At 42.3% G+C, this 19,260-nt stretch overlaps 2 protein-coding genes across 3 annotated transcripts in view; both read right to left on the bottom strand.

Annotated features, from left to right (window-relative positions):
• LOC121615612 (inositol monophosphatase 1-like) overlaps positions 1 to 1,157 on the bottom strand; it is a 4,381-nt gene extending 3,224 nt beyond the window's left edge. The window contains exons 1-2 of the mRNA XM_041949994.1: positions 1,098 to 1,157; positions 34 to 167 (exon numbers count right to left, since the gene is read on the bottom strand). Coding sequence (XP_041805928.1) covers positions 34 to 167; positions 1,098 to 1,157 — 194 coding nt within the window. The remainder of the gene's footprint in view (positions 1 to 33; positions 168 to 1,097) is intronic.
• A 6,414-nt stretch (positions 1,158 to 7,571) lies between these two features.
• On the bottom strand, positions 7,572 to 19,069 carry riok1 (RIO kinase 1 (yeast)). 2 transcript variants are annotated; one of them, XM_041948340.1, is made up of 17 exons: positions 18,702 to 19,069; positions 16,327 to 16,531; positions 16,155 to 16,242; positions 15,371 to 15,440; positions 15,243 to 15,285; positions 14,079 to 14,171; positions 13,596 to 13,708; positions 13,128 to 13,208; positions 11,512 to 11,598; positions 11,298 to 11,435; positions 10,364 to 10,467; positions 10,148 to 10,254; positions 9,995 to 10,060; positions 9,786 to 9,902; positions 9,603 to 9,656; positions 8,382 to 8,498; positions 7,572 to 8,241 (listed from the first exon to the last, which is right to left on the bottom strand). In XM_041948340.1, exons 1-17 carry the CDS (start codon positions 18,752 to 18,754, stop codon positions 8,131 to 8,133), a joined length of 1,647 nt encoding a protein of 548 aa, XP_041804274.1. In that variant the 5' UTR covers positions 18,755 to 19,069; the 3' UTR covers positions 7,572 to 8,130. The 2 variants fall into 2 exon arrangements, with proteins under 2 accessions (XP_041804274.1, XP_041804273.1); XM_041948339.1 differs by having other exon boundaries at positions 7,574 to 8,241; positions 16,327 to 16,534; positions 18,702 to 19,063.
• Between the last annotated feature and the right edge of the window lie 191 nt (positions 19,070 to 19,260).

Below are 19,260 nucleotides of genomic sequence, written 5' to 3'. Positions count from 1 at the left end.
GGAATAGTGAAGAGCACAGAAGAAGAGCAGAACCTGTGTTGTGGGTATTTGTTCCTGATGGCAGAGATGAGGATCTTCTCCACTCTCTGATCAGTTTCTGTCACCAAATCAGCCGGAGAACTTTTCAGCTTCACGTCTTTCTGCTGCTGAAACGCCGACAGGACAATCTGAAAAACACATGTTGGTATTGATAGCAGCCGTAGAAGTGGTACTGACATAACGAGCACCTGATGTGTGGTTCCTCAAGGTGACCAGGTGCTGCCACCTGCTGGTCACATTCACCTGGCCTGATCTCAACACACCAGAAGAGCTGTGTTTCAGGCAGCTGTCAGGTGTGTGTGTGTGTGTGTGTGTGTGTGTGTGTGAGGGTCAATTCAAGGCCATCAGCACAAACACAAAAACTTTCATTCTTCTCATTCTTTAACGTTTTTTTTATCAAAATGTTACAAAACTGTGAACTGAACCTGAACTCCCCCTGCAGCTGATTGGACAGACACACCACCTGCTGCTATTGGTCGACAGGTCTGGCATTTAAACACAAACACGTTCTTCTTCCTCTTTAAGACCTGAAGCTGCTGATTCATCTTTTCTTCTTTTGCAGCGTCATCATTCACATCTCAAAGATCTGGGGCGTGACATCCTTGTCTACATGTCATCTGATTGGTCGGTGTGTGTCTGACAATTTAGTTTGATAGACATGAACAAAAGAGTTGTTTTAGTTTAAATAAAAATGGATTTGGAACCATAAACAACAATTATATAAATGTTGAATCATCAGACAGCTGACAGAACAATAAAAACAACAATAATAAAAAGTTTTCATACATACGAACGTTAAAACTGTGAAAACTGATTTAAGAAACGCTGAGATTCATCTTATGTGAGTGTAAATTCATATTATTCATATAATGTACTGCATTTTAATTATTGTGATTAAAATGATTAGGAGTAATATAATAATGTTATCACTGCATTTTAGAACTCAGTGACATCACTGACATCCCAGATTTCCTCTTTTTATTCCGCTTCTGTTTCTCTCTTCGTGTGTCTGGCGTCTGTCTCAGTGCCGTGCTGTGATTGGTCGGTGTATTTCTTACCTCACTGGCCTGTTTGGCAATGGAGATGCCGAAGTTAAGACAGTCTGTCCAATCGGTCATGATGATGATGATGATGATGATGGAGAGCAGAGTGAGACCTTCTGTGAGAGAAGAGAAAACACTGACATCAGAGAGATGAAGAAAAAGAAGAAGAGGGGGAGGAAGAAGAAAAATGTGATGATAAAGACAATAAGAAGAGGGGATAAGAAGAGACGAAGGAGAAAAGAAAGGAAGGAAAGACTAGAAGAAAAGAAGACCGTAGAACCAACAAGAGAAAACAATGACATGAAAAATATGAAAAAGGAAGGAAAATGAGGATGGAAAAGTAAAAAGTGATGACAGGGAGGAAGAGGAGAAGATGACCCACAAAGAAAAAAGCTGACGTCAAACTAATAAAGAAAAGACAAAGGAATGAAAAGGACAACAGAGGAAGAAGAAAAAGAGACGAGATGATGACATGAAGGAAGGAAAGGTGATGACAAAGAAAACCGAGACAAAGACCTGAAGGGAGGGGGGGGCAGAATGACAGCAGACAGAAACAGCAGAACCAACAGAACCAGTAGAACCAGTGTTTGTACCTGAAGTCCGGCGAGCGTCTGAAAAACTTTCTGAACTCTTTTCTCTTTTATACAACACACAGCCAATCAGAGCTCAGCTCCTGCCTCCCTGCAACACAACCAGCCAATGGCAGCTCTGCATGCATCAGGAGGCTCCCTCCCTCTCACATCATCTTCATCCTCATCCTCAGTGTCATGACAGATAACATCACTCCCTTTGTTTCTTTCTCACTGAACTCCATCAATAAACCATTAAATTTAATATTTTGTTTCAGCTGGTTTTCCTCAAAAAGCAGCAGAGTCAGTGGTAGTGTGTGTGTGTGTGTGTGTGTGTGTGTGTGTGTGTGAGTGTGTGTGTGTGTGCGTGTGTGTGTGTGTGTGTGTGTGTGCGTGTGTGTGTGTGTGTGTGTGTGTGTGCGTGTGTGTGTGTGCGTGTGTGTGTGCGCACTCGGGAGGTTTTTAGAGGTCAAAGGTCACAAGGAAGCGACGGCGCGTGCAGTCGGTCAGCTGACTGCGAACAAACATCCTGTTCAGAGACTCGTCCCCTGCGCTAATTGTATTTGAGACGGTGAGGGCTGTGTGTGTGTGAGTGTGTGTGTGAGTGTGTGTGCGTGTGTGTGCGTGTGTGTGTGTGTCTGTGTGTCTGTGTGTGCGTGCGTGCGTGCGTGCGTGCGTGCGTGCGTGCGTGCAGTGTGTTTCCAGCAGTATCAGCAGCAGGTCAGTGTATCAGTATTTCAGTGTGTATGTCAGAAGTGAACACAGATTAGAGAATCAGTTTGTTCGTGTTCGTCATCAGAAATGAACAAAAACAAAATGAGGTTTGGTTCCAGTGTTTCTGACACAGAGCTCTTACAGAACGTCACCATGAAACTCTGCTGGACATAAAGACTGAAGGAGACAAGTCGACCATGACTCCCAACATGCATTTCACTCACGAACGGCTAATCACAGACTTCCCAGCTTGTTGTTTGTTGTAAATGAGAATCAATAACAACAAAATCAATCATGAAAAATGATTGATCAGGATTCGTCATTTAACTCCCACATAAAACAAATTTCAAGGACCTTTTTCCACCGATGTAACGTAAAAATCAGACACTTCCTGTCTCAAATGATGCAGAAAAACTGTCCACACATCTGTTACTTCCAGGCTGGATTATTGCAGTTCCTCACTATCAGGCCATCCCAAATCGTTGCTAAATACTCTCCAACTAATCCAGAATGCTGCGGAACATGTTCTGACAAAAACCAGGAACAGAGACCATATTTCTCTCATATCAGCCGCTCTGAACTGGCTGCCTGTAAAATCCAGAACAGAATTTAAAATCCATCTCCTTACCTACAAAGCATTAAATGGTCAGGTACCATCTTATCTTAAAGAATTTATAGTACCCTGTTACCCCAGTAGAACACTGTGATCCCAGAATGCAGGTTTACTGGTGGTTCCTAAAGTCTCTAAAACCAGAAGGGGAGCCAGAGCCTTTAGTTATCAAGCTCCTCTCCTGTGGAACCATCTTCCAGCTATTGTCCAGGAGGCAGACACCCCCTCTACATTTGAGAGCAGGCTTAAAACTTTCCTCTTTGATAAAGCTTACAGTTAGGGCCGGCTCAGGCTTGTCTTGGACCAGAGCCTAGCTATGCTGCCATAGGATTAGACTGCCAAGGGAGCAGGTGAGAACACAGGTAACAACACAGTTAATACCACTGGTAAGAACACAGATGAGAACACAGGTAACAACACTGGAGAGAACACAGGTGAGAACACAGTTAACAACACTGGTAAGAACGCAGGCGAGAACACAGGTGAGAACACATTTAACAACACTGGTGAGAACACTGGAGAGAACACAGGTAACAACACAGTTAACAACACTGGTAAGAACGCAGGTGAGAACACAGGTAAGAACTGATTGACTGTCTGAAGGGGCGGGGCCTGTTTAACACACAAGGGTATGATAATATTATTTGTGTGGAACAAGGGACAGTGTCAGTGAACTGAGCTATGGTTCTACCAGTTTTCTTTGAAAAAAAGACATTTTTAATGTAGTACTTTGTGTTATTTATAATGTGTGAACACTGAGTTTACCTGTATAGGTGCTATAAGAACAACAGTGTGTAATAATAATATAATGATGTGGTAATAATACTATAATACAGTAGTGTGGAACAGTGATGTGGGGACCCATGTGTCAATCAGCACTGATGAAGAGGAGATGATGCTGGATCCGTTTTTCTGTATGCATCATTTTATAATAATCTTTATTGATTTTAAAATGTTTTTTTATTTGTGGGACAACAAAGTGTAAATGAGGTGGCTGCTGTTGTCCTGCTGGGTGTTTACACGCTGAACAACATGAGATATTAAAGTGTGTCTAATCTGAACGTGCGTCAGCAGGGTTTGCTTTCAGTGTCAGAGACGTTTTGTTCCTTCTGGAGTTTATCAGTCTGATTTCTTCAAGAGAACACACACACACACGCACGCACGCACGCACACACACACACACACACACACACATACACTGATATCACACTCTCATAGACACACACAGATAAAACACACTTTCACAAACATAAACTGACACAAGTACAAAAGTTATACTATATTATACTATGTGCTACCACTAGTTCAAATATACTGTGTATATGTACTACCATTAGTGTACATATACACCATCATTAACATACTGTTGTTACTGTATATATATACTGTGTGTGTATAGTTATTATTGTTCTTGTTTTCTTTGTACTGTTTAAAGTATTTGTTGTCTTGTGAATTTTAGCAGTTTGTTTTCTTGTTCAACTCTAATATTAAACAACATGTAAGTGAGCTTTGACGTAGCATCAACAGGTTTCAGTTAGCTGCTAACGTTAGCGATGGAGGCTGGTCGGCCATTTTGTTGACACATTTTCTCCTTTCAGCTGCTTGTTGACCACTTAATGTTTGTTGGCTGGCTAACTTTAGCTTGTTGATCAACCCAACTTGGTGTTTGTTGACTGCAGGATTCCTGAAAATCACTCTGAAATAAAAAGTATCCTGTGACAAAGTTTAACAGTTACTTTTTTTTTTTTTATGATTCACAATTTATTGGTTTTTCACACAAAACAGGTATACATGTATACATGTTGTAAATGGCGACAATACAGCAATGTTGAGAATTGGATATAAAAAGTAAGCAAATACTGTACAGTGTTTGTGCTCTAGTATATAACAAAAAAAAGCAACAATAAGACAAAAGCAACCCAACAAGAAACAGGACAAAACAGCACAAGGACAATCAGAGAGAGAAAAAAATAAAATAAAATAATAATAATAATAATAATAAATATATATATAAAATAAAATAAAAATAAATAAAATAATAAAAATAATAATAAAAAAATAAAAGAAAAAGATAAAAGAAAAGAAAAGAAAAGAAAAAATAAAAAGGGGGGGGGGGGGCAAAAAATACCAACAGCTCACATGATTACGTGCTCAGCGACAGTAGGTATCGTTCCCATTTCAGATTGAAGTATTCCACTCTATCTATTAGTCTATATGATAGGCCCTCCAAAGCAGCTAATTGGGCTAAGTGAGTATGCCAGAGGCTGACTGGGGGGGGGGTGAAGATGCCTTTCATTCTGAAATAATAAGCTTGCGCCCCAGCATCAGTGCTGCCTGAACCCACTCTGCGACATGGGGTGGGAGGTCATCGAGTAGGGACGGGTCCCCCAGAATGTACAGACTCTGGGAGAAGGGGATGTCACGTCCTATAATCTTTGTTACATTACTGTGAATTTCAAACCAAAAGTTTTGTATTCTTTGACAGCTCCAAAGCATGTGAGTTAAGGTACCTTCCCCGTTCTGGCATCTCCAGCAGTTTGGGTCTTGCTTTAACTTGACTCTGTATAACCTGGAGGGGGTCCAATAGACTCTGTTCAGAAGCTTGAATTGAATAAGCCTGGTTCTGAGTTCTCTGGACATCTTTTTCATGTTTTGTAAGATCCTGCTCCATTCCCTATCTGTAAAAGTAACCATCAGATCTCCCTCCCAAATCGATTTAAGGCCAGACACACCTTTGTCTGAGTGTTTTAAAATCATAGAGTAGAACACTGAAGCTTCATGACCTCTACCGAAAATTTTCATTATTTGTATAAGAAAAGTTGCGGTGGGGGGAGGTGTTGAGAGAGACCCGAATGTGTGAAGCAGCAGGTGTCTGAGTTGTAAATACTTCCAAAACTGATTCTGGGGCAGATGAAATTGTGTTTTAATATCAGAAAAAAACTTGAGAGTATTCAAAGTTTAACAGTTACTTGATTAAAAGACCAACATGACTCTGAAATAACTTAGCCAATACATGGTGCTGCTAGTAGTTAGCTAACATTGATTTACATTAGAGTCAGGCTTCCTAAAACTAGCTACCTAGCTAGTTAGCTTATCCCTGAATTTCCTTGCGTTCCTTGCTTCAGTTATCTTTTTAATTAGTCCATTTGTGGACACACTTTACAACGCAGGAAAACTCTTCGACATTTCACCATCTCTTTCATGTTCAGGAAGCAGTAGAACACACACTGACCCCTGCTGGTCGTTTAAAGTAACGGCATGAATAAAGCAACCTGATCCTACAACATTATTTTAAAAACTATTCAACTATCATTCACATAATGCAACATAAGACTAGCTGAAACACTTCAATGGACACGCAGTTATTAATGATGCCACACAGACTAAGAGCTTCATGGAAATTTACCAGTGGCCGATTTTATTTCAATAAACCCAAAGCCTGTTAAATCAGTTTGCTGCTCGCCGATTTGTTGCATAATTTGCTTCCACCTCAAACTTAGACATACAAAGGACTGCCTTTTTCAACCGACGTAACATTGTAAAAATCAGGCACTTCCTGTCTCAAAATGATGCAGAAACACTGTCCACACATTTGTTCTTGAACTCATAGTACCCTGTTACCCCAGTAGAACACTGTAATCCCAGAATGCAGGCTTACTGGTGGTTCCTAAAGTCTCTAAAACCAGAATGGAAGCCAGAGCCTTTAGTTATCAAGCTCCTCTCCTGTGGAACCATCTTCCAGATATTGTCCGGAGGCAGACACCCCCTCTACATTTAAGAGCAGGGTTAAAACTTTCCTCTTTGATAAAGCTTACATTTAGGGCCGGCTCAGGCTTGTCTTGGACCAGCCCCAAACTATGCTGCCATAGGATTAGACTGCCGAGGGACTTCTAATGACACCTAAACGTCTGTTCTTCTCTCCCTCTCCATCTGTATGAGCTCCTGTCCTACCAAGACATGTTCCTGACTCGGCTTCTTCCTTGGAGTCTTTGTGCTTTCTCGTCTCGCAGGTCTGAATGGAGAGCGGCTGAACCTGGACTACTGAGTTCACCTGCCAGACATTAACTGCAACTTTTATTTTTATTAGCTATGCCATTATTATTAGATCATCAGTGCCGTACTATGTTCATATACTATCTGCTATTAATATGTTAATACATCACATACATACATCACATAAGCATATACCATGCCGTATGTGCTTCTTATCTGATGTGACTTGGCGATATAGAAATAAAACAGAATTGAACTTGTTGAAAGTATGATTTTGGTACCCTACAGGGTACTTTTCTGACAGGTGTGTTTGTTTATATACACTGTATACAGTATATATGCAGTATGCTCTGGAGACGTGTTGTTTACTGCTTTAAAGGTTCGCACTTATTGCTTAAGTACAAAAAAAAACTATTCTGAACTTTCCTAAGGACCCTGAGAAGGGACATGATAAAGGAAGCATTTGAGTATGTTCACATACTCACGTCCACTGGCTGATGTAGCTTGGACTTAAGTCCAAGCTATATCAGCCAGTGGGTATACATACTGAAATTTTAGGTTCAAAAATTATGTAGTAATAGTTTTGGCAGGCTTGACTTAGCTAGCACAATAGTTTCCCGAAGTTTGTCTACCAGTTACACCAGCCTGATCCAGCTTAACTCGGCCATCTACATCTACTTCATTAACTTATTAAGCAGGTTTTTTCAGAAGGGTAGCTAATGTTACTTTAGCTAATATTAGGTTGTTGACTAGCTAACATTAGGTTGTTGACTAGCTAACATTAGGTTGTTGACTTGCTAACATTAGTTTGTTGACTGGCTAACTAGAGGACATTAATAGTAAAAGACTAAAGGAAAAGAAGACACGATGATCATTGGATCATGGCTGACTAAATGTTTTATTAAAAGTTTCACTGTGATCAGTTTCATAAGTTTTCTGTCATCTCGCTGGAAGATAATGATCTTTTTTGTTGTGTTGCTGAAGAACAGCTGCACACCTGTGAACAGGTAACCTCATTAATTGAAGTCACACTGAATGTGGTGATGACTTCAGGTGCATCAGAACGAGAGGCGGCGCCTCTGTGTTCAGTCTGGTTTTAATGTTTAAGAGGCAACATAAAGTCATGACACACAGGAAGTCCACACGGGCCAACAGGAAGTCATCATCTTCCTTTCTTCATCTTGGACACTTTCTCTTTCCTCTTCTTCACATGTTTCGGTACTTTCTTTTTTCTTTTTTCTCTCTGAGCTTCTTTCACCATCTTCTTCTTCTCCTAAGAGAATAAAACAAAGTTTATCTTCAGTTTTATAAAAACAAATGAAGAAGAGGAAAAGAAGAAGAATAACAGTGAAGCTCCAGACTCTTCATCATGCGTTCTTGTTTCAGCTGGAAGACACACACAGTAGTAAACACCTTTTTGTCGATGGAGGCTTCCTCGCTCTGCTTCTGCTCATCTTCACCATCATCGCTGTCCTCCTCCTCTTCCTCCTCTGAGGATGAAGAGTGGTCATCCTCCAGGAGAGCAGGAACCTGAGGAGACAGTCAGAATAAAACTGTTCATCAGTTCACATTCAGTTTTTAGCCAGGAACAGGTGCTGTGATCACATGGTTCCTGCCATGATACACCTGAACTGTTAAATAAAAATAGATGAGAAATTAATCTCCGATCAGCTTTTATTTAACCGCTTTCATCAGATCACAACATCTTCCTCAGCACATGAACTTCTCACCTGGTTGCAGTGATGTCACGGTGTACTGTGACATCACTGATGAGGTGTGATTACAGGTGAATCACTTCTGACAGCAGCCGTCAGCGATGCTGCTGGCTCGTCATGTGATATAATCGAAAGCTCCAGAACAATTCTGGATGTTAAAGTGATTTTCAGTAAAAAAAGGAGCGAGACGTTCCTGTGAGTGATTAAGGATTACATCATAGTTATGAATCACCTGGGCTCTAATGACCCCACAGCTCACCGATGAAGTGCACTCATTTCTACTGCATCCATGTTGAGCTGCTGTCAACACAAGCTCAACACTTCCTGCAGAGGTTTCACAGTAAAAGCCTTCCAGGACAGACAGGGACTTTCCTGTTAGAGCTGCTGGAAGCCTTTTAATGCAAAAACAACACAAGTAGCAAAGCTGTACAGAGATAAAGTGACTCCAGAGGCTCACAAAGGATGAAAGATGAAAACAACAGACTCAGGATTTAATATGATGCCAATCATTAAAAACAGCATAATAACAGGAAGAAATGGGCATCGCATGACATCACTGACACACAGGTTAAAACTTCAGATAGTTATTTTGCCTTTTTGTCAATTATCTGTTTTTCCCATGTCTCTTTTTTCCCTTTATCCCGACTCTGTAGTGTGCTGAGGCTTTTAATGTGAAATATCTGTGCAGGAAGTGTCGCATTTCATTGACAAAAGTTTAAAAGTGAATGAAAACAAAAACAGGGAACACTATTAGGAAAGGCCTGATCCTCTCTGCAGGGAAACAAGCTAATATTTGAGAGTTTAGACTTCACAGTGTATCACCAGGCTAAGCTAAGCTAAGCTAAGCTAAGCTAAGCTAAGCTAAACTGAAATAAACCAGGCCGACATTAGAATCAGATGGATTGTGAGGTGACCCTACCGTTTGAACTCCAGACAAATCCTTCTTCAGTCCGGTCAGCGTCTGATACAGAACCTGAACAACAACAACATCATCATCATCATCATCATCGTCATCATCGTCATCATCGTCATCATCATCATCATCATCATCACCACCACTCTCATCTCTCTCTACTTATCTTTTTGTGTCTGTGTCTCTTACGTTGTCGTTGTGTCCACTGATGGCCGACTCCTCCTCCTTGGACTTCATCAGGTCCACATCCCGCTCGTAGTGGCTCACCTCCGTCAGAGTGCGAGGGATGTAGGCCTTCTTAAACACCTGGGGGACGAGGGGGGAGGTCAAACACAGTGTCCACAGAGAGGACATTATTACTGTAACCAGCTGGACAGGATGATGTTTGTGTCCGTCACCTCCTCGTCCACTCGGTCCTGATCTGATCGCTGCTCCAACGTCCGCTCAGCTGCAATCGCCATCGCCTGCGTGACCAATCACAGACAGCCAACAAATAAACCAACAAGCACTGATTGGGTTTCTGGGTGTCATTTTTCTGGAAGTGTTCAGACCTTCTCCAGGTACTGGTCCATGTTGTGGCAGGTGATCGATGGGTCTGTGATGAAGTCAAACAACTCTCTGACCGTCATCACGGCCACACCGTGTTTCACAAAGAACTCTGGGTAAAAAAAACAAACTCCTCAGTACGGACAGATCACAGTAATCTGAGCAGAACTTCGATCATACTGGAGAGGACAAGCATTAAACTGCGAGCTGCAGAGTCCCACCGTTGACGTTGCTGCAGTCCTTCCTGAGGAACTCCAGAGAATGAGGATGATCGTGCTCCACCGACTGTGACACGTCGATGATGTAAGCGTCTCCGTTATGATATCTACAGACAGGCCAAGGAAAGTTAACCAGAAAAAGTAGCAGTCTGACTGTGGCATTTTCCATAGCCCCCTCACACAGGAACAGACAGAACACAGGGCTCAACACATAAGAATTTATTTAAGAATTTAATGTTAATGTTATGGTCACAAGAACGCAAAAAATGTGTGTAGATAGAAAATATAACCACATAAATAAAATGTCTGTATGCATGTATACAGGCCGATATACAGTACACACAGACTGCAGGATTTATACGTGTCCATGTTATAATCAGTGCGTTCAAACTGTATAAATATGACCTATAGTGGAAACCAGAGGCTGTTTGAAGTTACTGAAACCGTGACCTGACTGAACATTAGACTGACTGCCCTGCACACTGGTTGTCAAAGCAGGCCGGTACTTCCAGCTGCACCTCGGCGGTCCATCTCCTCAGAGTCCTGACCACAGGCTGAGCAGATTTTAGCTTTATCTGTAAGTTGGGAGAAGATGAACGAGACAGCAATCTGAGCCCCAACGCTGCCAGACCGAGTGACGTGTTCTTTATGACGGTGTAGCAGTGGCCGAGAGTGTTTCCATCCCTGCTGGGACACTTAATGTGTTGGAAGCAGCAGTTCATCCGTCTCGTTGGCCGTAGGGCCAACATTCACAGACAGGTGCTGCTCTCACAACTAGAAACTCTGTAAAACTTTTAGGAAAAAGTGTGGCGGGGGCTGTCTGGTGTTTGAAAGGTCCTCCCCTGTGAATCATGTTCCATGTGCAGTCCTGATGAACATATCACAGCCAGGACTCTTATCTTTAATGTTTCTGTGTGTGGTGGACTCGGTCTCTTACAGCATGTTGAACTCGCTGAGGTCAGCGTGGACAAGTCGAGCCTCCTGGAACATCTTTCTCATGTTCTGCACGACCTGCAGGTAAAGCTCACGAGCCTTCGACTCTGAAAATGATGCGTTCTTCAGCAGAGGGGCTGGCCTGACCGATCGATACAGGAGAGAGTGATCAATACATGACAGGAAATCTCTGATCAATCATCCCGAACGGCTCTTACATGTTATCCTTTCCGATGAAGCTCATCACCAGAACGTGACTCCTGAGCAGAAGAGGTTCTGGACTTGGGATTCCTGCTATCTGCAGCCTGAAAAACACACACACAGTCAGCTTCTACTGGGTTCTACCTGTCCAACAAATACGTTCTACTGGGTTCTATCTGTCCAACATCTACGTTCTACTGGGTTCTACCTGTCCAACAAATACGTTCTACTGGGTTCTACCTGTCAGTCACATCACGTTCTACTGGGTTCTATCTGTCCAACATATACGTTCTACTGGGTTCTACCTATCATCTACATCATGTTCTACTGGGTTCTGTGTCAGTGAGTAAGTAAGTACAACTTTATTTGTATAGCACAGGTTCCAAAGTGCTAAGTAAGTGAAATAATATATGTAGCATAAGTAGCACGTCTCTGGTTATATTAGTTTTTCCTCATATGGACGTAATGCACAAAATAGATCTTCAAATGGTTTTTAGAGCGAATATTCAAGTGTCATTCTGACAGCCCTAAAAAAAATATAGATCATCAAAGTGTGGATGCTAGAGCAGCAAAAGAGCAGTCGCCTTTGGTTTATCGTGGGTAAAAGGTCCAATAATAAAATGAAGGTACGAATGATATGTTCTAAATTAAAATCCAGTAATAACAGTATCATGTTTCTGATTTGAAAAAAACAGGACTGAACCAATTTGCTGACATGATGTTTGAATTTCAGCAGAAGATCAAATATAACAACAAGATTCTTACAGACAGGCTTGACGAAGGGGGCAACTGAGCCAGTAAACTGGAGAACATGGAGTATTTTCAGGGCCAATAATGAGAAGCTAAGCTTTGAAGACAGTTAAGTGACATCCAGTTCTCTATATTGACTAAACTAAAGTTGTGGAGAGTGTCTACGTTGCTGAAGTCCTCTGGTTCAACTGAAGATATTGCTGAGAGTCGTCTGCATGTCACCGATAGAAAATACAACCAGACCAACTGATTAACTGGCCCAAGGGAAGCATACACAAAGAGAAAAGAATAGGACCTGGGATTGATCCCTGAGGCACCCCAAATAACAGCAGAGGGGTTGAGGACACAGTTACCAACAGAGACCAAAAACCATCTATGAGACAAATATGACACAAACTTGGGCTGCTGTATTTCAATTTACTGCTCCAAAACCAGACAGCTGACGGACATAAGAACTTCAACGCTCTCAACATTATTAATAGTGATTTGTTCACAGTTAAAATAGTTCAGGTAACAGCAGGGCCTCCACAGCGGCCTGTACACTTCAGGGACGAAGTGTACAGGCGGACATTTAGTGCAGCTTGACTAAAGGTCCGCTGTCTGCAGTCTTTGGCCAAGTCAGGATTAGAAAATCCGGATGATGGGATGTGTCATATCATTCAGACTACAGGCTTTGTTTGACAGATCCAGCACTGAGCGGAGCAAATAAGCTCTGAGTGATGGATTGCACAGACAGATGACATCACACACGTTACCATGGACCAGGTTACAACACTGGCTGTAGTTGTGTGAACAGGGGGGGGGCTGTCTAGGCCTGAAGTTGGAGATGATGGGAGACTTTGAGACCAGGTTAATAAAGATTTAAAAGTAGAAAGGTTCTGACCTGATGAGATTCCTCATCTCCTTCTCTGCCCAGGTTCTCACCATCTTCCTGGGGTTTCCTTTACAGTAACCATGACGGAACCTGAAGAACAACAGAAGAACTCTGACGATGACTTAGAACGGCTGAGAACAAAATACATGAATAACAACTGATTACTGAAGTGACAGTAACTGTAACTTATGATGTTTGATGTTTTACTCTGGAGACAACAGGAACTTTAGACATCTACCTGTACTGAGGGATCTACCTGTACTGTTATCCTGCTGCTGATTGGTGGTATAGAACCCACAACAGTCTGTCATGTTAGCTAACATTAGCTACACTCAGCTGACTGTCCTATAACAACATTATCATGGCATCACGCTGAGCTGATCTCTGCCTGCAGGCTCACCTGGTTCGGTCTCTCAGTCTCTTCTTCTATGGTGCGTGACTAACCTACGTTCTTCTTCTATGGTGGGGGTGACTGACCTGAACTCTCCGCTGACATATTTATCTCGGTCTTTGAACAGCAGGATGGAGGTCTTGTAGATCTTGATGGCTCTGCTCTCTGCTGTGGAGGTGCTGGCATGATAAACATTTGCCTGAAGAACACACACAGACATCCTGTTGTTCACAATACAACAACCAGTTTGCACCTGAGACACACCTGTACCTGACTATGACCTGTACCTGACTGTACTGTGATATGATCATGTAGCACACCTGTACCTGACTGTACTGTGATGTGATCATGTAGCACACCTGTACCTGACTGTACTGTGATGTGATCATGTAACACACCTGTACCTGACTGTACTGTGATGTGATCATGTAGCACACCTGTACCTGACTGTACTGTGATGTGATCATGTAGCACACCTGTACCTGACTGTACTGTAACATTATCATCTCAACTTGTTTAAGTGTATTGATAAGTATAAGTCATTGTATTGATTGAGTGTGATTCCTGACCTCCTTGCCTGTACTGATGCAGCCGTTGATTTCACAGATGACGCCTCGGCTCAGCATCTTAAAGAGAATCATTCGAGTTCGAGGATCTAAAACCTGCAGAAGAACAACGACAACGACAAATATTCTGGATTTGCTGGTTATTGATCTCTCAGACATTCAGTGGTGGAGGACGTATTCTGATTCTTACAGATAAGCAAGCATCAACCTCCGCAAATGAAGCTTTTATACACACATATAATTTATAATTTCATTCTGTGGTTTGATGCACTTATTTTTATTTTCATACTTATTCTATCTTACTTTTGCTATCGCTATCCAGTGGGTTTTATTCTCCACCTTATTTTTAATTTAAATTTTTTTCCCAGTTTTTATGTTATTTTGTATTTTCTACATGTGATTTCTTTGCACTTCGGTTCCTGTATGAAAGGTGTTACATAAATAAAGCTTGTTTTTAATACACTGTTGTCTTTACATTATGGGCGTGGTCACTTTGAGTGACAGCTAGCTGCTAGGTATCAGAAACCAAGCTTCATTCAGCCGCCTCAGCTCCACCCACACTCCACATGTTCATCTTTGGATTAGCTGGGAGTCTGGTGGAGTCGGACGCTGCAAAGATGGAGACGGCCGGAGTCACTGAGCTTCACAATGACTCTTCAGAGACCTGAGGCTGACATCACACATAGTGCATCCATGTTTTATCCAGTCTACGCAGACAGCATCGTCATCTGGTTTTGGGACAGAAACAAGGGGGACCAGCTAGCCCTGCACCGTCACATATCAGCTCACAAAGGACGAGCACTGGGAGGATCATTAAAGATCCCAATCAGCCCAACAACCGACTGTGTGCTGAGGTCAGGAGGCCAAAACAGAGAGGATGAGGAGGAGTTTCTTCCTCCAGGCCGTCCAGGTCCTGAGCAGTGACGGTCCAGAGGACTCATTTATAACTGATTGTTTATAATTCATCCACCTGCCACTCATCCCTGTCATACTGATGTCATCGCTTACATTTCAAATACTATTATTGTTTTCCTGTTTACATTCTGATTGTATCTGTTTGTTCGTTTCTTTATATTTTCTTTATCTCTTTGTGAGTTCTGTTCTGGAGTCAGGCCACAATGATCCACTCCACGCTGTACACAGTGATCTGATCACTGATCTGCTTACCTGTTCAACTGTGGCTCGATCTGATTTGTCCTTCACTCTGTACCTGCAGAAAGCAGCCAATCAGAACATTAGTGACATCAGTAACATGATCTGTGATGTAAACGGCACTGAGGCGAGTTCAGACGTACGTGGCGGCTTCTTTCTGTTTCTGCATCGTCGTCACTTTATTGATCACTGAGTCGGCGTAGTTGAGTTTATCTGAAAGCGAAACATGCACTTATACCAAAACAAGATCAGAGTGACTCCTCTCAGCTTCACACTGTGTGACGGATTCATGTGATCAATCAGGTCCAATGATTAACTCTCCAGTTCAAAAGTTCATTAAGAGAAAAGAGAAATGATGTCAAACGCTGCCAGTCGTCATCTGACAAGTGAAAAAACCATCCACCCTGTGTGTGTGTGTGTGTGTGTCTGTCTGTGTATGTGTGTGTGTGTGTGTTTGTCTGTGTCTGTGTGTGTGTGTATGTGTGTGTGTGTGTCTCTGTGTGTGTGTGTGTGTCTGTCTGTGTGTGTGTGTCTCTGTGTGTGTGTGTGTCTGTGTGTGTGTGTGTCTCTGTGTGTGCGTGTGTGTGTGTGTGTGTGTGTGTCTCTGTGTGTGTGTCTGTGTGTGTCTGTGTCTCTGTGTGTGTGTGTCTGTGTGTGTGTGTGTGTGTGTCTGTGTGTGTGTGTGTGTGTCTGTGTGTGTGTGTGTGTGTGTGTCTGTGCGTGTGTGTCTGTGCGTGTGTGTGTGTGTGTGTGTCTGTGCGTGTGTGTGTGTCTCTGTGTGTGTCTCTGTGTGTGTGTCTCTGTGTGTGTGTGTGTGTCTCTGTGTGTGTGTGTGTCTGTGTGTGTGTGTGTGTCTGTGTGTGTGTGTGTCTGTGTGTGCGTGTGTGTGTGTGTGTGTGTGTGTGTGTCTCTGTGTGTGTGTGTTACCCAGGTTGATCTTGTGTTCATATTTCCTCAGAGCTTTATCAGACGGAGTCGATGGCAGAGTCTTATTGGACGGATTCTGTCTGTTGGACTGACCAATCAAAACAAACAGATCAGCTGACTGAGCAGACACAGTTATTAATAATCAATAATAATCAATCAGACTGTGTCAGACCTGACAGTTGAGACTCGTCCTGTTGTATCTTTTAGTCAGATCTCCGCCTGCTGAACGCCATGCCCACTCTTCATCCTCCAACTCTTCATCCTCCTCCTCTTCGCCATCATCGTCATTATCATCCTCCTCCTCCTCCTGTGGCTCTGATGAAGGCTGCACCGTCACATTGCTCATCTGACTCTGCATAGCCAACAACTCTGATTGGCTGCTGCAGATGAGAGAAAAAAAAGAAAAGAGTCAGAAACATCCAACATGGCCGCCACCACAGTTTTTATCCTTCTGACAAAATATTTCACAAATTCTTCTGATGTTTGAAATCTATCATTTTATATTGTAAATAACATCTGTTTACAATTCATCAGACGATCGATGAGGAAGTACACACAGGTACACACAGGTACACAAACACTGTACACACAGGTACACAAACACTGTACACACAGGTACACAAACACTTTACACACAAGTACACAAACACTGTACACACAAGTACACACAGGTACACACAAGTACACACAGGTACACAAACACTTTACACACAGGTACACAAACACTGTACACACAAGTACACACAGGTACACACAAGTACACACAGGTACACAAACACTTTACACACAGGTACACAAACACTGTACACACAAGTACACACAGGTACACAAACACTGTACACACAAGTACACACAGGTACACAAACACTGTACACACAGGTACACAAACACTCTACACACAAGTACACACAGGTACACAAACACTGTACACACAGGTACGCACAGATACACAAACACTGTACACACAGGTACACAAACACTCTACACACAAGTACACACAGGTACACAAACACTGTACACACAGGTACACAAACACTGTACACACAGGTACACAAACACTCTACACACAAGTACACACAGGTACACAAACACTGTACACACAGGTACGCACAGATACACAAACACTGTACACACAGGTACACACAGATACACAAACACTGTACACACAGGTACACACAGGTACACAGACACTTTACACACAGGTACACAAACACTGTACACACAGGTACACACAGGTACACAAACACTTTACACACAGGTACACAAACACTGTACACACAGGTACACAAACACTGTACACACAGGTACACACAGGTACACAAACACTTTACACACAGATACACAAACACTTAACACACAGATACACAAACACTGTACACACAAGTACACACAGGTACACAAACACTGTACACACAGGTACACAAACACTGTACACACAAGTACACACAGGTACACAAACACTGTACACACAGGTACACACAGATACACAAACACTGTACACACAAGTACACAAACACTGTACACACAGGTACACAAACACTGTACACACAAGTACACACAGGTACACAAACACTGTACACACAGGTACACACAGATACACAAACACTGTACACACAAGTACACACAGGTACACAAACACTGTACACACAGGTACACACAGATACACAAACACTGTACACACAAGTACACACAGGTACACAAACACTCTACACACAGGTACACAAACACTGTACACACAAGTACACACAGGTACACAAACACTGTACACACAGGTACACACAGATACACAAACACTGTACACACAGGTACACACAGGTACACAAACACTGTACACATAGGTACACACAGGTACACAAACACTGTACACACAGGTACACACAGGTACACAAACACTTTACACACAGGTACACAAACACTGTACACACAGGTACACAAACACTGTACACACAAGTACACACAGGTACACAAACACTGTACACACAGGTACACACAAATACACAAACACTGTACACACAGGTACACACAGATACACAAACACTGTACACACAGGTACACACAGGTACACAGACACTTTACACACAGGTACACAAACACTGTACACACAGGTACACACAGGTACACAAACACTTTACACACAGGTACACAAACACTGTACACACAGGTACACAAACACTTTACACACAGATACACAAACACTTTACACACAACTGAAGTGTCAAGGTGAATGACGTCATGTGTACGCAGGATCAACAGTTAATCCTGCACTGGAGGACGAACTGATCGATAACTGATTTATAACTGGTCATTATTTGATCAACTACAGGGAAGCTTTTTCACTGTTCGAACAGGAATGTCAGCGTCATTAAACACATTTCATGCGCTCATTCTGTGTACTTCAAATACTTCAAGTACAGTTTGAACAATAAAACTTCTTAACCGAAGACTTCATTAACTTTAATGCTAACTGTCTCAAACTGTGACGTCATAATCATCATGATCGACTCATTATCAGCCCGCAATCATCTAAGAAACCCCAGTGTGTCTCACCTTTCCTCCTCTGCGTCATCAAACTGTCCAGGTACCCAGCCGGCCACCGACATGACGCCACACAGCAAAGCAACTACAGTGAACCCAGAACAAAGACCAGACCTAAACCCGGTCCAAACTGATCCACACTGAGCCAGACCTTCTTAGAGCAACGCTCAGGGATGCACAGACAGGAGCGTGTTCTCCTCACTTCCGGATCTGAACATGTGACTACGGCGAGAGAGGAGAGACTTTTGGTGAATCGCAGCTCAGTCTCGCCCCCTGCATGAATGAACAACAACGTGGGAATAAAACTCGATTCAATAGTGGTTTAATTACAAAGATGAAGCCTCTGACAGCAGGAAGGAGAAAATAAACCGTAAACAGCTTAAAAAAGAAAACAGAAAATCAGCCAAACACACAAAGAAACTCAAACCTCATCCAGAAAGTTATGGGTTCTAATAGAAGTAAAACAATAATTTTACAGTTTACAGTTTAACCTTTTATTTGGATTTTACTAAAACAAAACAGAAATTCGAGTTTCAACTGAATGAAGCAGCATTTTGAAATAAAACTTCAA

The sequence above is a fragment of the Chelmon rostratus genome, chromosome 12, assembly GCF_017976325.1.
Source record: "Chelmon rostratus isolate fCheRos1 chromosome 12, fCheRos1.pri, whole genome shotgun sequence".
NCBI lineage: Eukaryota > Metazoa > Chordata > Actinopteri > Chaetodontiformes > Chaetodontidae > Chelmon > Chelmon rostratus.
The sequence above is the reverse complement of the archived record's forward strand: the minus strand, read 5'-3'. Positions and strand labels throughout refer to the sequence as shown.

Excerpts from the sequence above, each read along its gene's own strand:
- riok1 (XM_041948339.1), bottom strand. The coding sequence starts at position 18,754 with ATGTCGGTGGCCGGCTGGGTACCTGGACAGTTTGATGACGCAGAGGAG. Across the intron at positions 13,709-14,078 it reads GCATCAGTACAGGCAAGGAG|GCAAATGTTTATCATGCCAG; the intron begins GTCAGGAATCAC and ends TGTGTTCTTCAG. Across the intron at positions 11,599-13,127 it reads GAGATGAGGAATCTCATCAG|GCTGCAGATAGCAGGAATCC; the intron begins GTCAGAACCTTT and ends TGTGTTTTTCAG.